The sequence below is a fragment of the Marmota flaviventris genome, chromosome 12 (genome assembly GCF_047511675.1).
Source record: "Marmota flaviventris isolate mMarFla1 chromosome 12, mMarFla1.hap1, whole genome shotgun sequence".
In the NCBI taxonomy this organism is placed as follows: Eukaryota; Metazoa; Chordata; class Mammalia; order Rodentia; family Sciuridae; genus Marmota; species Marmota flaviventris.
Window position 1 is genome coordinate 26,758,752 of NC_092509.1, and position 12,910 is coordinate 26,771,661.

The following is a 12,910-nucleotide window of genomic DNA, read 5'->3' on the forward strand; positions in this document are numbered from 1 at the left end:
ACCAGAAAGAGAACAGACTCCTTCACAGGAAGAATTTAAAGCAGATCCAGCAGGACCTCTGCTGGCCACCACCTTTGTTCAGCTGCATCTGCTTGTGACCACTTCTTTCTCAGGGAGCTGTTATTCCATTCTCAACCTTTCAAGCTTATCTTGCCTCCTCCACATCCTTCTTTGAGGATAATGTATCCCATTACCACCTTCCAAGGCCTAGTTCCGTCTCCTCAAGCCCCCCAGTAGGAATCACAGACCTGAGGAGCTACGAGAGTCCTCTACCATTAAGCCATGGTCCAATCATATCTTGCATGTTGTCCTTTTCATCTAAGAGATGAAGTTGGCAAAATATCAGAAGCACTTATGGGGTGAACAGGATACTCCCCACCTGCTCTACTTCCTGTGGATGGCAAGCAGTAGCATTGATAGGGGTGTTCTTTGATGCCGCAGTATACATTTGCAAGCATCCTACCTTAGCTGTCCTGTTCTCATTAGACTTCTATCAATTTTTTCCAGTTATTCATCCATGTTATTTTAATATCTCTAATCAATAACTCTAATCCCATCAAGATTTTCATTAATGTTTTTCTCAGAAACAGATCTTTTAAAAAAAAAAAAACTTTTTGATCATCAAGGGAACTAAAGGCAATTGTGATGTCACCTCTTCCATTTCCTGAGTTCATAAGAATGTTGACACTCTATGAAGCATTGCTTGTTCTGACTCATTACTCAGGGAAAATATGATACAATCAACAACTAGAATAGAGCAGCCAGCATGCAAGGACAAATACAAAAGAGCTACTGGTCAATATTCAGTTCCCATCAGTTAATAGCCAGGATCCAGTTTACAAACACTGTGTCACTGCTGGCTGGAAAACATGACATGAAGCACCATCACTAGCAGAAACCCCGGTTACCTGGGCATTGATTAATATGCATGTGTGCACACACATGTAGGCAATCAGCATTTGCTGATAAAAACCACACCAAGAGTCTTGGTTAATTGAATAAGTTGCCTGAGTTCTCTGCAATATGGAAAGAACCCATCCTTTTGTTCTTTGATTATAAATTAGCTAGGCTGTTTACCTTATTCCTAAGACCCTAGGCCCTGACCACGTCCTTCAATCGTTTAGGAAAGCCAGTTAATGGAACTGCTGACTCACTGGTTTACAGAGCACAAAACTCGTCTGCTCTGCCATCTCATCAGACAGCTTAAAGGGAAAAAGTTTTGTTTTATCTTTGCCCCCTCAACCCCTTGAGCCATCCCCTGGCTCCTCAAAGAGCCCAGTAAATAGATTTAAGTGTACAGATGTTACAGGCCTCTGCCACTAATGTGTTTTTACATGCTTCTAAGCTCTAAGAAGCAGAAGGGCTTTTATTTCAGAAAGATAACAATGGTACTTGCCAGTAGCACACTGCATGGAATTAAGATGTATTGTCTAACTGTAGTGCCTCGATGAACTTTGATCACTGGCCTAGGGAGACAGGGCTATCATTGCTTAGGTGTTCCCCCACCATTATTGTGATTTATTTCTTCATAGTTTCGTTTCTGATTTTGTTGGTTTAATTGGTGTGCTGGCTGCATGCACTTGCTGTTGTACTTGTGTCAAATGATTCTCGAACTTCCTTTGGAAAGCACTAATGAATAAGTGCTATTTCTCTTCTCTATTGTTGGGTTTTTTGTAAAGTTGCTCAAATGCTCTCAGGTATGGCGGCTCTGAATGGAGGACTTGGCGCCACAGGCTTGACGAATGGCACGGCTGGCACCATGGACGCCCTCACCCAGGCCTACTCAGGAATCCAGCAGTATGCGGCAGCCGCGCTGCCCACGCTGTACAGCCAGAGCTTGCTGCAACAGCAGAGCGCTGCAGGCAGCCAGAAGGAAGGTAGGTGCCTGCCCTGGGCGGGCCTGGCGGGCCCAGCCCTACCCACACTTGCCTTTAGAGCACGGCTTAGAAGATGTGGAATGGAACAGGTGTCGTAAGGAAAGCACTTGCTTTTTGCTAATATTTACATTTTTAAAAAATGGCCCTGGGCTGGGGATATAGCTTAGTTGGTGCTTCCCTCGAATGCACAAGGCCCTGGGTTCAATCACCAGAACCACAAAAAAAAAAAAAAAAAGCCAGCCTAAGACTTTCTATCAGTCTTCTCTTCTGTTCATCTTATATTTATCTTTCAGTTTTTCATCCATCTCTTAAGATGAACTTCTACCCATTGGGCATTTAAATGTACTTATTCATTGCTGCCATAAAATAATTCCCAGATCAGTACAGACCATGAGTTTCTCCCTTTAGGAGAAGCTGCTCATTAGCAGAAGGGGATGAATGGACACAGGCTTGTGCCAGAGCCCCAGGTTTGCAGCGTCCACTCACTCTGTAATTGTGTGGCTGCCTCTCAGTAGGCGACAATTCTCAGGCTAATGATAAAATCCACGATTAGGATCGACTTGGTCTTTGTTTAATTGGGGGTCTTTGGGGAAAGCAAGTAAGTGACTGATTGCCTTGCTTCTGAGGCAAAATAAACTTCAAGAAGTTAATGCTAAGAATAAATTAAAGCTAATTATAAGATGGCTAATGACCTAGTCCAAATAAGGATAGTTTGTCATTCTTCCTTTTGATTTCTTCTTCCTTAATTGAAGTTGATATAAAGCAGAATCATCAACATGCTATTTATCTTCTTTCTTCCTTATTTAGAATGTGAGAAAAGAAGCTAGAATAGAGAAATAATAAAGAAGATTTTTAAAAATTCCTTTCTCCCTTTCCCTTACTCTATTGTTCCAAAAGGCTTTTGTCTGAATACTCTGACTTTAAGCATGGTGTTCTATAAGAATTAGAAAAGTTTTACTTAGTAAATTTGTGATTTTTAAGAGGACACAGCTTAAAAGATACCCATGTGTTTAAAAAAAAAAAAAAGAATAGGGTTTCCCCTTTGATAAATAACCATAGAGACCATTAAATATGAAAGATACGATAGTCTAAGTTCATCACTTCAGCTTTCTCTCTGCTCTCGCTGTATCTGTGATTACAGCTTTTTTAACATACACACTGCTGGATGTGAAAGGGACTCTTGTCATGAGCACCAGAGGTCTCCCCCAAGAAAAGCTGTTTACTTGGTCCCTTTGGGGTCTATCACGGTGACAGATGTGGACAGCAGGAGGGATCCTGTAAGATAATGTTATCCTCAGACAAAGAACATAAAACTAGTTTCCCCCACGTGGCTTTAGAGAATCCTGGTCACCTCTCCATTATCTAACAGGCCTTAGAACAAACCACATAGCTTGTGTCACTGAGAAAAATGTCCTCATCAAGACTCAAAATTCAGTGGTTTAAGGATAAAGCCTGGACCCTGAAGTAAAGTTTTTCTGAACTATCTCACCCTAGCCCACTGCCCTAAGTTGGTTTGCCTTAAGTTTTAGGGATTTGTAAAACAAATCAAAATAACTTTGCTAACTTTAGGTACATGGGCTCTCGGCATGGTTGAGAGTTCTTATCTGTGGTGGTAGTGGTGGTAGGTTTCCATTTGTCCAGTTTTTTGTTTTGTTTTTCCATCACCCCACACTTTATCATACCTGGGCAATTAGTAAGACCCTGTCTCAAAACAAAAAAATAAAAGGGCTGGAGATCTGACTCAGTGGTAGAGTCAGACCTGGGTTCAATCCCCAGTACCACAGAAAAAGGGAGAGGGGATTATACAGGATGAGGAAAAAAAACACAATACTACTACATAATTCCAATACTAAATAGATTTTTAGATTTCCTACTCCATAGTTCTGTCCTTCAGTCAAAAGAAATGAGAGGCAACTTGATGTATTTAGTCCTGAACCCTAATATATTTTTCCCATGGTAAAATAATTTTAAATAATCTTTGCCCCAGTTAAATCTTCTGAGGGATTATGGGGTCCCTATGGATGTAAGTGCAGAAAAGCTCATCACCTTTCTTGCCATTCCTAAACATCCTCTGACCACTCTCACACCTTTCCATATTCTGTCCTTGTAGGCGGCAAGTCATACACACACGAGTAGTTACAGCCTACAGCCTTTAAGTACCCCAGCAAGTACTGGTGGTCTGTGCTTGTCAGGTGCCCTGTGAGAAATAAGGACTACAAACATCTCAACCAGCTGGAGCCAGTGAATATAACATAGATAACTCTCCCATGTTAAAATGCCATGGAAGAGAGAAATGGGACAAAACAGAGATTTGCAGATGGTAGACAGGTTTTTATTACTTCTAGGGGCAAAGAAGATGATGAGTTTCAAGTGAAATCCTTAAAAAAATATATATTTAGTTATTTTGGTACCAGATGCCTGCCTCACTTGCAAACAAGGGTGGTTTTCATATGAAATTATTTGGGGGGGGGGGCTGGGGATATAGCTCAGTTGGTAGAGTGCTTGCCTTGCATGCACAAGGCTATGAGTTCAATCCCCAGCACCAAAAAAAATAATAATAATACTTTTTGCTCATTTTTATGATAAAAATTTGGGGGGGGGGGAGAAACCAAACTTTTTCTTGGTGATTAAAAAACAAACAAAAAGAAACAGCACTGAAAGGGAGACAAATCAGAATATGTTAACACTTTTTCTTGAGAAAATAAGCAAAGATCAGAGCCTCCTTTTGTTTGTCCAGCTGTCCCTGAGAGCCAAGGGTGGAGCTCAGCAGAACAGCACTTGCCTAGCCTGCACAAGTCCTGGGCTCAGTCCTCGGCACTACAAGAAGAACAAGACCCAGCCGTCTCAGTACTTCCATGGCCTCCATCTCTGGCATGGATACATTCTGAGTGCACACATTCTCGAATGCCAGCATTGCTGAGACATACCTGGGAACCTATCTTGGGCGTTCAAGTTGCATTTCCTCCCCAGGTTTCCGGAGGCCATGCACCTTACAGGTCAAATCAGATCCCATTAATCTTCATTTGTGCATTTGGATCTTTTATTGGAAGGAACATTAAATGTGGTATCAGATCTGTGCCCATTGCAAAGGATGTGCATGGCACAGCAGCACTCAGAACACCCACTCTCCAGAGTTTTGGGTTTTGCACCTATTCAGAAAACATTTGAGGGTCTACAGTTGTGTCCCTTCAAAGTACAGGCTGTCTCCCTTGCTCTGTAATATTAATATATCCATAGAATTCGTGAGCAGTGCAGAAAGTTAAAGTGGCCACAGAGATACATTTCTAAATAAGAAGAAATGCCTCATCTGGGGCTTCAGGAATTGGCCTCAAGAAGTCTTCCTTGTGAAAAGTCCCATTCATTGGGATGCTTTTTTTCTTTTATGATTTATTTTGTGGGGGCAGGAGAAGAAACTTGTTGGATGTCTCTTTGCAATGATGTTTATCCATTTATTTTTTCAAAGTTCTTTTTATCCCAATTTTTTTTCAGCCCAAACACACAAATACCCTTCCCCTCTACCTAGGGAACCACTGCAGTCTGTTCCCTGCAGCTTCACAAAGAGGGCAGGCAGGCCTGGCTCCTCTCCTGTGAAAGCCAGCTGCAGCCATGAACCAGCTGCAGAAGTTACTCAACTGATTCTGTGAGCTCCCTCCTATCCCAGACACCCTGCCTGCATGTCCAAGAGCCACCCAGTCCTTATTCTCCTTGCAGCTCATTGGGTTTCCTGCTTTTTCCTCTTTTAATTTTTGAACAGCTCTCCTACAGGTGGGTAGAAGGTTCAGAGAGGGAAATGGACAGGAACATAACAGCTCTCCCCTCCAACCTGCAGAGCTGAGAAGGTCTTCCCTGTTCCACCCTTGTTTCTGGTATTAGCTGGAAAAGGATGAGTACAAGGGAAGAGCTTGACTTAGCTCAGGTTTGAGAAGCTTCTACATCCATTTCCAGGGCTTACCTGGGGTTGTAATTCCTATCAAATTCCTATCAAAGTTGTGAGACTCTAGCTACCATTCCCCCCCCCCCCGTCCTGTTGACTCATTGCCAGTCATTTCTAATAAAGATGGTTATTATACTCTGTGTTAAGATATTTGGCAAATCAAGACTGGCTGGGTAACCAGGTAAACTACTGATAAATCCAGGCAGTGTTACTGCTATATTGATGATTCTAAATCACTGCACTTGGCATTGGCTACCCAGCACACACTCCCCTTCCCTGTGAGACAGTTGACCACACCCGATAGGAAACTCAGCCCCCAGAAAAACCCATGCCTAGATTCTCTGCCCTGTCCTGCCCACACCACCTTCACTCCATGAAAAGGAAAAGCAAATGTGTGCTGATGTGTGTACACGTGACCCCAGAAAACCATCTGATGAGGAAGCTACTTAACAGCCAGTGTCTACTTGGAAATTAGAAAAATGTGAAGGGTGAGTGTTTTCCTGAAAGACATGTCAGTGCTTGACATTTATCCATCTGTTTATTCTTTTATAAGAAAAAGCCAAATGACTTAGCCTTCCTGTTGTTAAAGGATTCCTAAGAAGAGACTTTGGGAACTAAGACTCAAAGGATACCTTACTCTGATTTTTTCTTCTTCTTTAGGTCCAGAGGGGGCAAACCTCTTTATTTACCACCTTCCACAGGAGTTTGGAGACCAGGACATTCTGCAGATGTTCATGCCTTTTGGAAATGTTATCTCTGCTAAAGTCTTCATTGACAAACAGACCAATCTGAGCAAGTGCTTTGGTATGCAAAAGAAACCAAGCTAGACTATTATAGTAGACTCCCCCAAGTGAGGAGTCATGGGAAGGAAAATGTGAAAGACAGCTATTTTTGGAGTCAGGATAGGGCCTTCGTGTATGGTGGTATTTCCTGATTTTTCTGGATGCATGTAAGCAGATTTGGGCAAAGTTCTTTAGTAAAAACAAAGGGGAAGGGGCTATATAAAAAGGATCTAGGAAATTTCCTTATATTGGTAACACCATATGCCATAGTGTATTACTATACATCCCTAATAATCTTTTGTTGTAGAGCAATACCCATTTCTTCAGGCCCTTCAGATGGAAGCATGAACTTTCATCAGATGGAAACAGAGATTGCAGTTTAGTCTCTACTGGTGTACAGTAGAACTGCAGACACTGCCAGTGGCTCCTTACACCTTCAGGTTTAATGACTCAGACACCGAGGCATGGGTCACACTGTTAAGTACACACACAAACAGCCAGAAATACACACACATTCACAAGCAGGGATGCCAGGCTGCCGCCACACTGCAGCTCCACATGCACAGGATGAGCAATTGATGTATCTCATGCTTACACAGAACACTGTGTTATGAGGCATTGGAGGGCCAGAATTTGGGATTATAAGACTGGCAGGAGCTAAGTGGGTGGGTATGGAGCCAGAGAGGGTGCATGTGTTATCCAGACACTGGAAACCCGGCTTCTTAGCACACCTAGTTTTCACATCATCTCTCCTCAAGCAGCATGGCCTCTGCGTCCTGTGGCATTTTTGGCTCCCTAGGAGTGTGAGGAAAACTCACAATGTGCACTTGTGTTTACAACAGGAGGACAGTATTTGTTTAATCCCTTCATTGTTTTATTTCTCAAATCTTGCTGGCCCCCAAAGTAGTTTAGAGGCCAGGTGTTCACAGCATCTATTGCTCATCTGGCAGGCTCTGACCCCAGTTTGAGATTAGAGCATTTGCTTTACTCATGCCTGCAACTAAATAATTTATGTTGGTCACAGGCAATAACAGTAGCATAAAACAAGATCGGATAGATATGAGCCAGAAGAAACAGAACTGGGTGTCTGTCGGCAAAGAGGGAGGGTGGTTCTCAAATACCTTCAAGTTCACACCAGTTTGGTTGACTGGTAGTGGGTAACCAGGCCAAGGAGAACATCATGGATCCTAAAACTACATTATCATAATGCCTAATTTCTGGCATCACCCAGGAAGGTCAGCCTCTGCTGCCGGGGAATTAGCACGTCAACCATTTCAAGCCACTGTCTTTACCGCAGTGGAAAGGCTGCTGCTGTGCTAACTATATGAACCCCTTCATAGTGGTTCATGAGAGGGAAATGGAAGTTGAGCTGTTTCTTGGGGGGCTTTGGAGGCCAGAGTTTACCTGTGGGAGGCTTCCCCACACAAGGTTTTGAAGCCAATGTTTACATTTTTCACAGGTGAGCAATGTTCTAGTCTCATATGGAGACTAGAAAGGGACTATGCATTATCAATTTGAGAAAATATGTACTACCTTGAAAAGATATCAGTCCACAAACTACTTAACCAGTGTGTTCATAATGGTACAAGTTACAGCCGTAACTGTATTCCTGTGAACTAAAAGCCATAGCATCCCAGGCCTCCTGGCAGCCAGCCTAAGTTCTTGGGGACCCAATTGGCTAAATTCTGAGTCATAAGATAGCCCATTCTTTTGTTCGTACCTCTTGGCTGGGTTTTGGTATCCATATCTTGACCCATTTCCATTCTTTAAGCATCTTGCTAGTTCAGGATAAAGACCCTGAGAGAGAGGAGAGGGTAAAGTCAGAGCAAAAATCTTAGATTTGAGATCACATTTATTGGGAATTAGATGTAATACTAATGTAAGCAGCCATTTTTGCAAGCCTGCCTGCGAAAAGCTTTTCTGCTGTATGACCATTTTTATTAAGTGAGGAGAGAACGTTGCTCAACGAGTATTTATGTCCTTTGCTTCCTCTTCTGGTTTATAAAGGAATTTTCTCTTTAGCCTTAAACTTTCACAGTAAATAGATGGTGGCTCTTAGTATAGAACCTTCTGAACAGCTGATGTTCAGAACTGAAATTAAATCTATACAACAGCTTCCTTTCAACTCTAAAGCCAGTAGGAACTGTAAGAGCTTACTACTTACCTCAGCTTAACTAATGCTTTGCCTGTACCCCTACCTTGGCCTCACCCCGCAGTGTTAGAATAAAGTAGGATCAGAATTCTGTTTCAGGGCCTCTGCAGAGCATCATGGGTCCTTTTTCAAAAACAGAGGATGTTGCTATAAACAAACATACTGGGAATTCTGTTGAGAAGGTTGTCCTAAGCTCTTTAGACCATTTATTCCTCAAGACTTTGAGAGATGCAAGGGAGCAATTTCCTTCTAGTTGAATTTTTTCTGAAGTTCTGCAAATGGAAACCGAGCTGAGGGGAAAGGCCCAGCATTTCCTTGGGTTCTTCTCAGAAATTACTCCAAAACATTAAAAATTAAGTATAAATTATCTAATTCTTTAGTTGACTCATCCTCTAGCTAAACAGGTGTGGGCGCTGACCACAACTCTAGGGCCTAGTCTCTATGTGCTGCACTGCAGGGAGTTGGTGACCCCTCCCTCTACCCTGCCTTTCAGCCTCACCAGTCAGGACAGGTAAGCTACTGGGGCCCTTGAAGCCCTGGAATATTTGTACCACTGCTTACATGAGTGAGGCTTATCCACCTGCAGGTCTTTCAGAGGGATTCTAAAAGATTCGAAACAGATTTGACTTGAAGGCAGTAAATAAGGAGACTAAATTCACTTAAACAACAGTTGCATTTTAGTTTTCTAAGGCAGGGTTTTGCCTTGTGTACCTAATTACAAGTCCAGCTACCTTTTTTTACTACTTCTCAGTGGACATTTCCAGCATCGTCCGACCCTCAGACATGTCCTGGACACTCATGGCACACAATAAACTGAGCACTGAGCTCAAGGCCGGCACCTATGAGCATTTGCAGTTACACTGTGCCAGCCATCCCCATAGCCCTGGCCCCCCTTCTGCTCTCTCCCACTCCACCTTGACCCACCTTCCTTCTCCTTTGTGTTTTCCAGGTTTTGTTAGCTATGACAATCCAGTCTCTGCACAAGCTGCGATCCAGGCGATGAATGGCTTTCAGATCGGCATGAAACGCTTGAAGGTGCAGCTGAAGCGCTCCAAAAACGACAGCAAACCTTACTGATCCCAACCCCAGAGGCTCCCTGCTCTTATTTTAGCTTTCTTAGGGTAAGTCCCACAAGCCAGCCTGTTCTCAACAGGGAAGGCAGAGGAGGACCACATTGCCAACTTTTACCAAGAGAGACGGTTATTTTTACAATAAGGCCTCCATTTCCCCCGCCCAGCCCCCGACCCAGTCTGCCATAATTAAAACTTGGGCTACCTTGTTTATATTGAGTCAATTCCTCCTCCAGTTGTGCCACTGTATTCTCCTTTGTTTTGCAATTTGAATCTCCTTTTACCTTTTTTTTAAATTTTTTTGTTTTCATTTTTGCTTTTTTAAAGAAAAACATATATACAAATAAATGACATCTTGAGAATTTAAAAGGCAAACAAATGCTGATGTGCAATTCTAACTCTGAAACCACTGGTGCCCCGAGAGCACTGCCTGGAGCATTCACCCCTCCTTGTCCGCGCCCACCCCTGCGGAGGGCCCCCTGCGTTTAGCGAGGTGGCCTAGCAGAGGGAGAAGCAGGAGAAGCACTTAAAACAACACAAACGTCTTTCCACTACATCGGTTTGTTTTAATAAGTAGGATTTTATTTTAGGGTTCAAAGAAACATGACATTTATCGGTCAGATTATTACACTGGTTGTCTATTTTGTTATTGTTTTATTTTTGTTTTTAGAAAGGATTAATGTAAAAAAAGATTTAGAGATCTGTTTCTTAAAGCTACAGGGTTTAAAAATAAAATAAAAATGAGTGAAAATACTTGATGTTTCTTGAAAGATAAATTTAATAATAATAAATAAATACATAAATAATACATAAATAAAAAGAAAGCCACAGGCCTGTAAATTTTATTTGTAAAAAAAGCATTTCTATTTTTATACAAAATTTTTACTGCCTCAGAAATAATGGAAGTTATTTATTGCCTATTGTTAACTTATTGGGTACCTAAAGAGCAGTTCTCTGTCTAGCTAGAACCTTCTGAAGTAGTCTCTAGAGGAATTGTTCTAGGAATGGGCTTTTTCACCGTTGAACCCTAGACCTAAAGTTCATGCTTTATCCTCTCGTTGTTTGTATCTGTCTGATTATTTTGTTCGTAATTTCCATTATCTAGTTTACAGTTCAGTTGTCTGACTTCCCCATATGTTACCTTTGTTGAAACTGGACCCTCTTCCCTTTCCAGTCTCACCCCAAAACACCCAGAATCCATCCCCTCTCACTCTCCAGATGGATTCTCTTGGGGTTTCATTGTGCTCTGGAAAAAGAGTGTAAGAAATGCAAATTATGTGAATGGCTCGTAGACTCCCCGAAGACCTAAGATTTGCATTAGTTTTTCTCCTGCACCCTTAAAAGTGATTTTGTTGCTGCTGCCTAGATTCTGTGTAACTTTTTACTCTTCCTTGTTTTTTCCCTAGACATCTTCATGCCCGTTAGTTCATCGTTTGCCTAGCATGTCCCTGTGGCGTCTCAAAAAAAAAGTTTCATCGTCCCGTCATTGTTTCTGATGTCTTTCTGACCTCACATCATATTTGGTTCTCCTACTGACCTTTGATCTAGTTTGACCTTTGAAATTTGCATGTGACCTCATCTAGCTATGAATTCTGGGAAGTCAATGTGAAAAACATTGCTGCATTCATGCAAGACTGAAATTATTAGACAAATTAATTATAGAAAAAAAAACCTGTGGCAAAAATGTTTCTTTCTTATTTTTTTTTTTCTTTCTTTTCATAAAACAGACTTGAAAGTATTATACAGGGATTGGCATTCTTCCCGGTCACTGGTAACAATAGCAATATGTGTCCAGGGACACAGAATGTTGGTTTCTAACAGACTACTTCCAAAAACAGTTTGAGAAAAAAAACTGTCTGATTTTAAGTCTCTAGAGGTCTGTAATAGTTTTTACATTTTTCAGGCAGTGTAAAGTTTTTTGATAAGGCCATTTTAGGTGGCTCACTTTCTCATTAAGATATATATATAGAACCACTTTTTGTAGATTAGTATAAGAAAAATATTTACCCTGTTTTGGGGCAAATGCTACCTATTTGTGTCACCTTTTGCTGAACTGACTCACAGTTAGACAATCCATGGTTTAATGCACATGAAATTACCTATATTTTATACTGTTTCAATGTACAGGAGAAAGGTTACTGTAAACTGTGTTATGTTGGTGCTTCCGTGAATTAAGTTGTGGTTTCATCATGAGTCTTACGGTCTTAATGTTCTCTGTTGATAAGACAAGTTTAGAATTGGTTTACTTAAAACAAAAAAAAAAAAAACAAAAAAAAAAGAATTTCAAAAAAAAAAAAGTTGTTGTTTGCTTAAAAAAATTTTTTTTCATGTGAGGAAAAAAAAAAAAACTATTCCAGAATAAGTTCTGTGTTGGCTTGTGAAGCATTGATGTCATTTTTTTTTTATTGTGGACTATTTAGATGTGTTTGTGTTCAGCAAAATGTGATCTGTTTTTTTTTTCTTTTAAAGAAAAAAAGTGAAAATATATAGTGCCAAATTCCAAAGGTACTTCCTTCCTAGAGCTTCAGTGTGTTTCTTGTGAGAAGTAATTTGATAACATGGGTATTTTATTATGTGTTTTGTATAAATCCCTAATATTTAAAAAAAAAGGTTAAAAAGTTTGTTAACTTGCTATTCTGTGGTCTTGTTGCCTGAAATTGTTATTGTTTGTTATTTCTCTATGATGTTTTTTGTAAGACATTGTATAAGTGCCCATGTCTCACTTTTTTAACCCCTCTGCACATCAAGGCTGTGAAGGCACCCTCACAATGTATTTTCTTCATACTATATGGAAACCTCTAAGGTGAGAAAGTTTTGAACTTTTAACCCTTTCTACCCAGAGCTATCTGGAATGTTGGTAACTTTTTATAAAGCTGTCATCACTTGAGTTTGTTTTGGGGTGTTCCTTTTTCCCACCCGCATATATCCGCTGAGTGGTAAATTTTTACTACTTTCTTTTCCTTTGAGAGCCAAAAGAAACAAAATTCCACAAGGCAAATTTGAAGGGGGAAAAATACTCGAACACTCTCCAAATTTTGTCCTATGACATTTTTACTTTTGATTATTTCTGGTCTTTTTTTCCTTTAATTCCTAAT

The 12,910-nt window shown here is 41.0% G+C and overlaps 1 protein-coding gene across 14 annotated transcripts in view; it reads left to right on the plus strand.

Annotated features, from left to right (window-relative positions):
• The window catches only part of Celf2 (CUGBP Elav-like family member 2), a 496,258-nt gene extending 485,690 nt beyond the window's left edge, over positions 1-10,568 (plus strand). For 4 of the 14 annotated variants that reach the window (XM_071599792.1, XM_071599794.1, XM_027944867.2 and 1 more), the window contains 3 exons: positions 1,698-1,877; positions 6,472-6,615; positions 9,695-10,568. In XM_071599792.1, coding sequence (XP_071455893.1) covers positions 1,698-1,877; positions 6,472-6,615; positions 9,695-9,822 — 452 coding nt within the window. In that variant the 3' untranslated portion in view covers positions 9,823-10,568. Of the gene's footprint in view, positions 1-1,679; positions 1,878-6,471; positions 6,616-9,694 lie in introns of all 14 variants that reach the window. The other 10 variants (XM_071599791.1, XM_027944865.2, XM_027944866.3 and 7 more) reach the window with 3 other exon arrangements.
• The last annotated feature ends 2,342 nt before the right edge of the window (positions 10,569-12,910 follow it).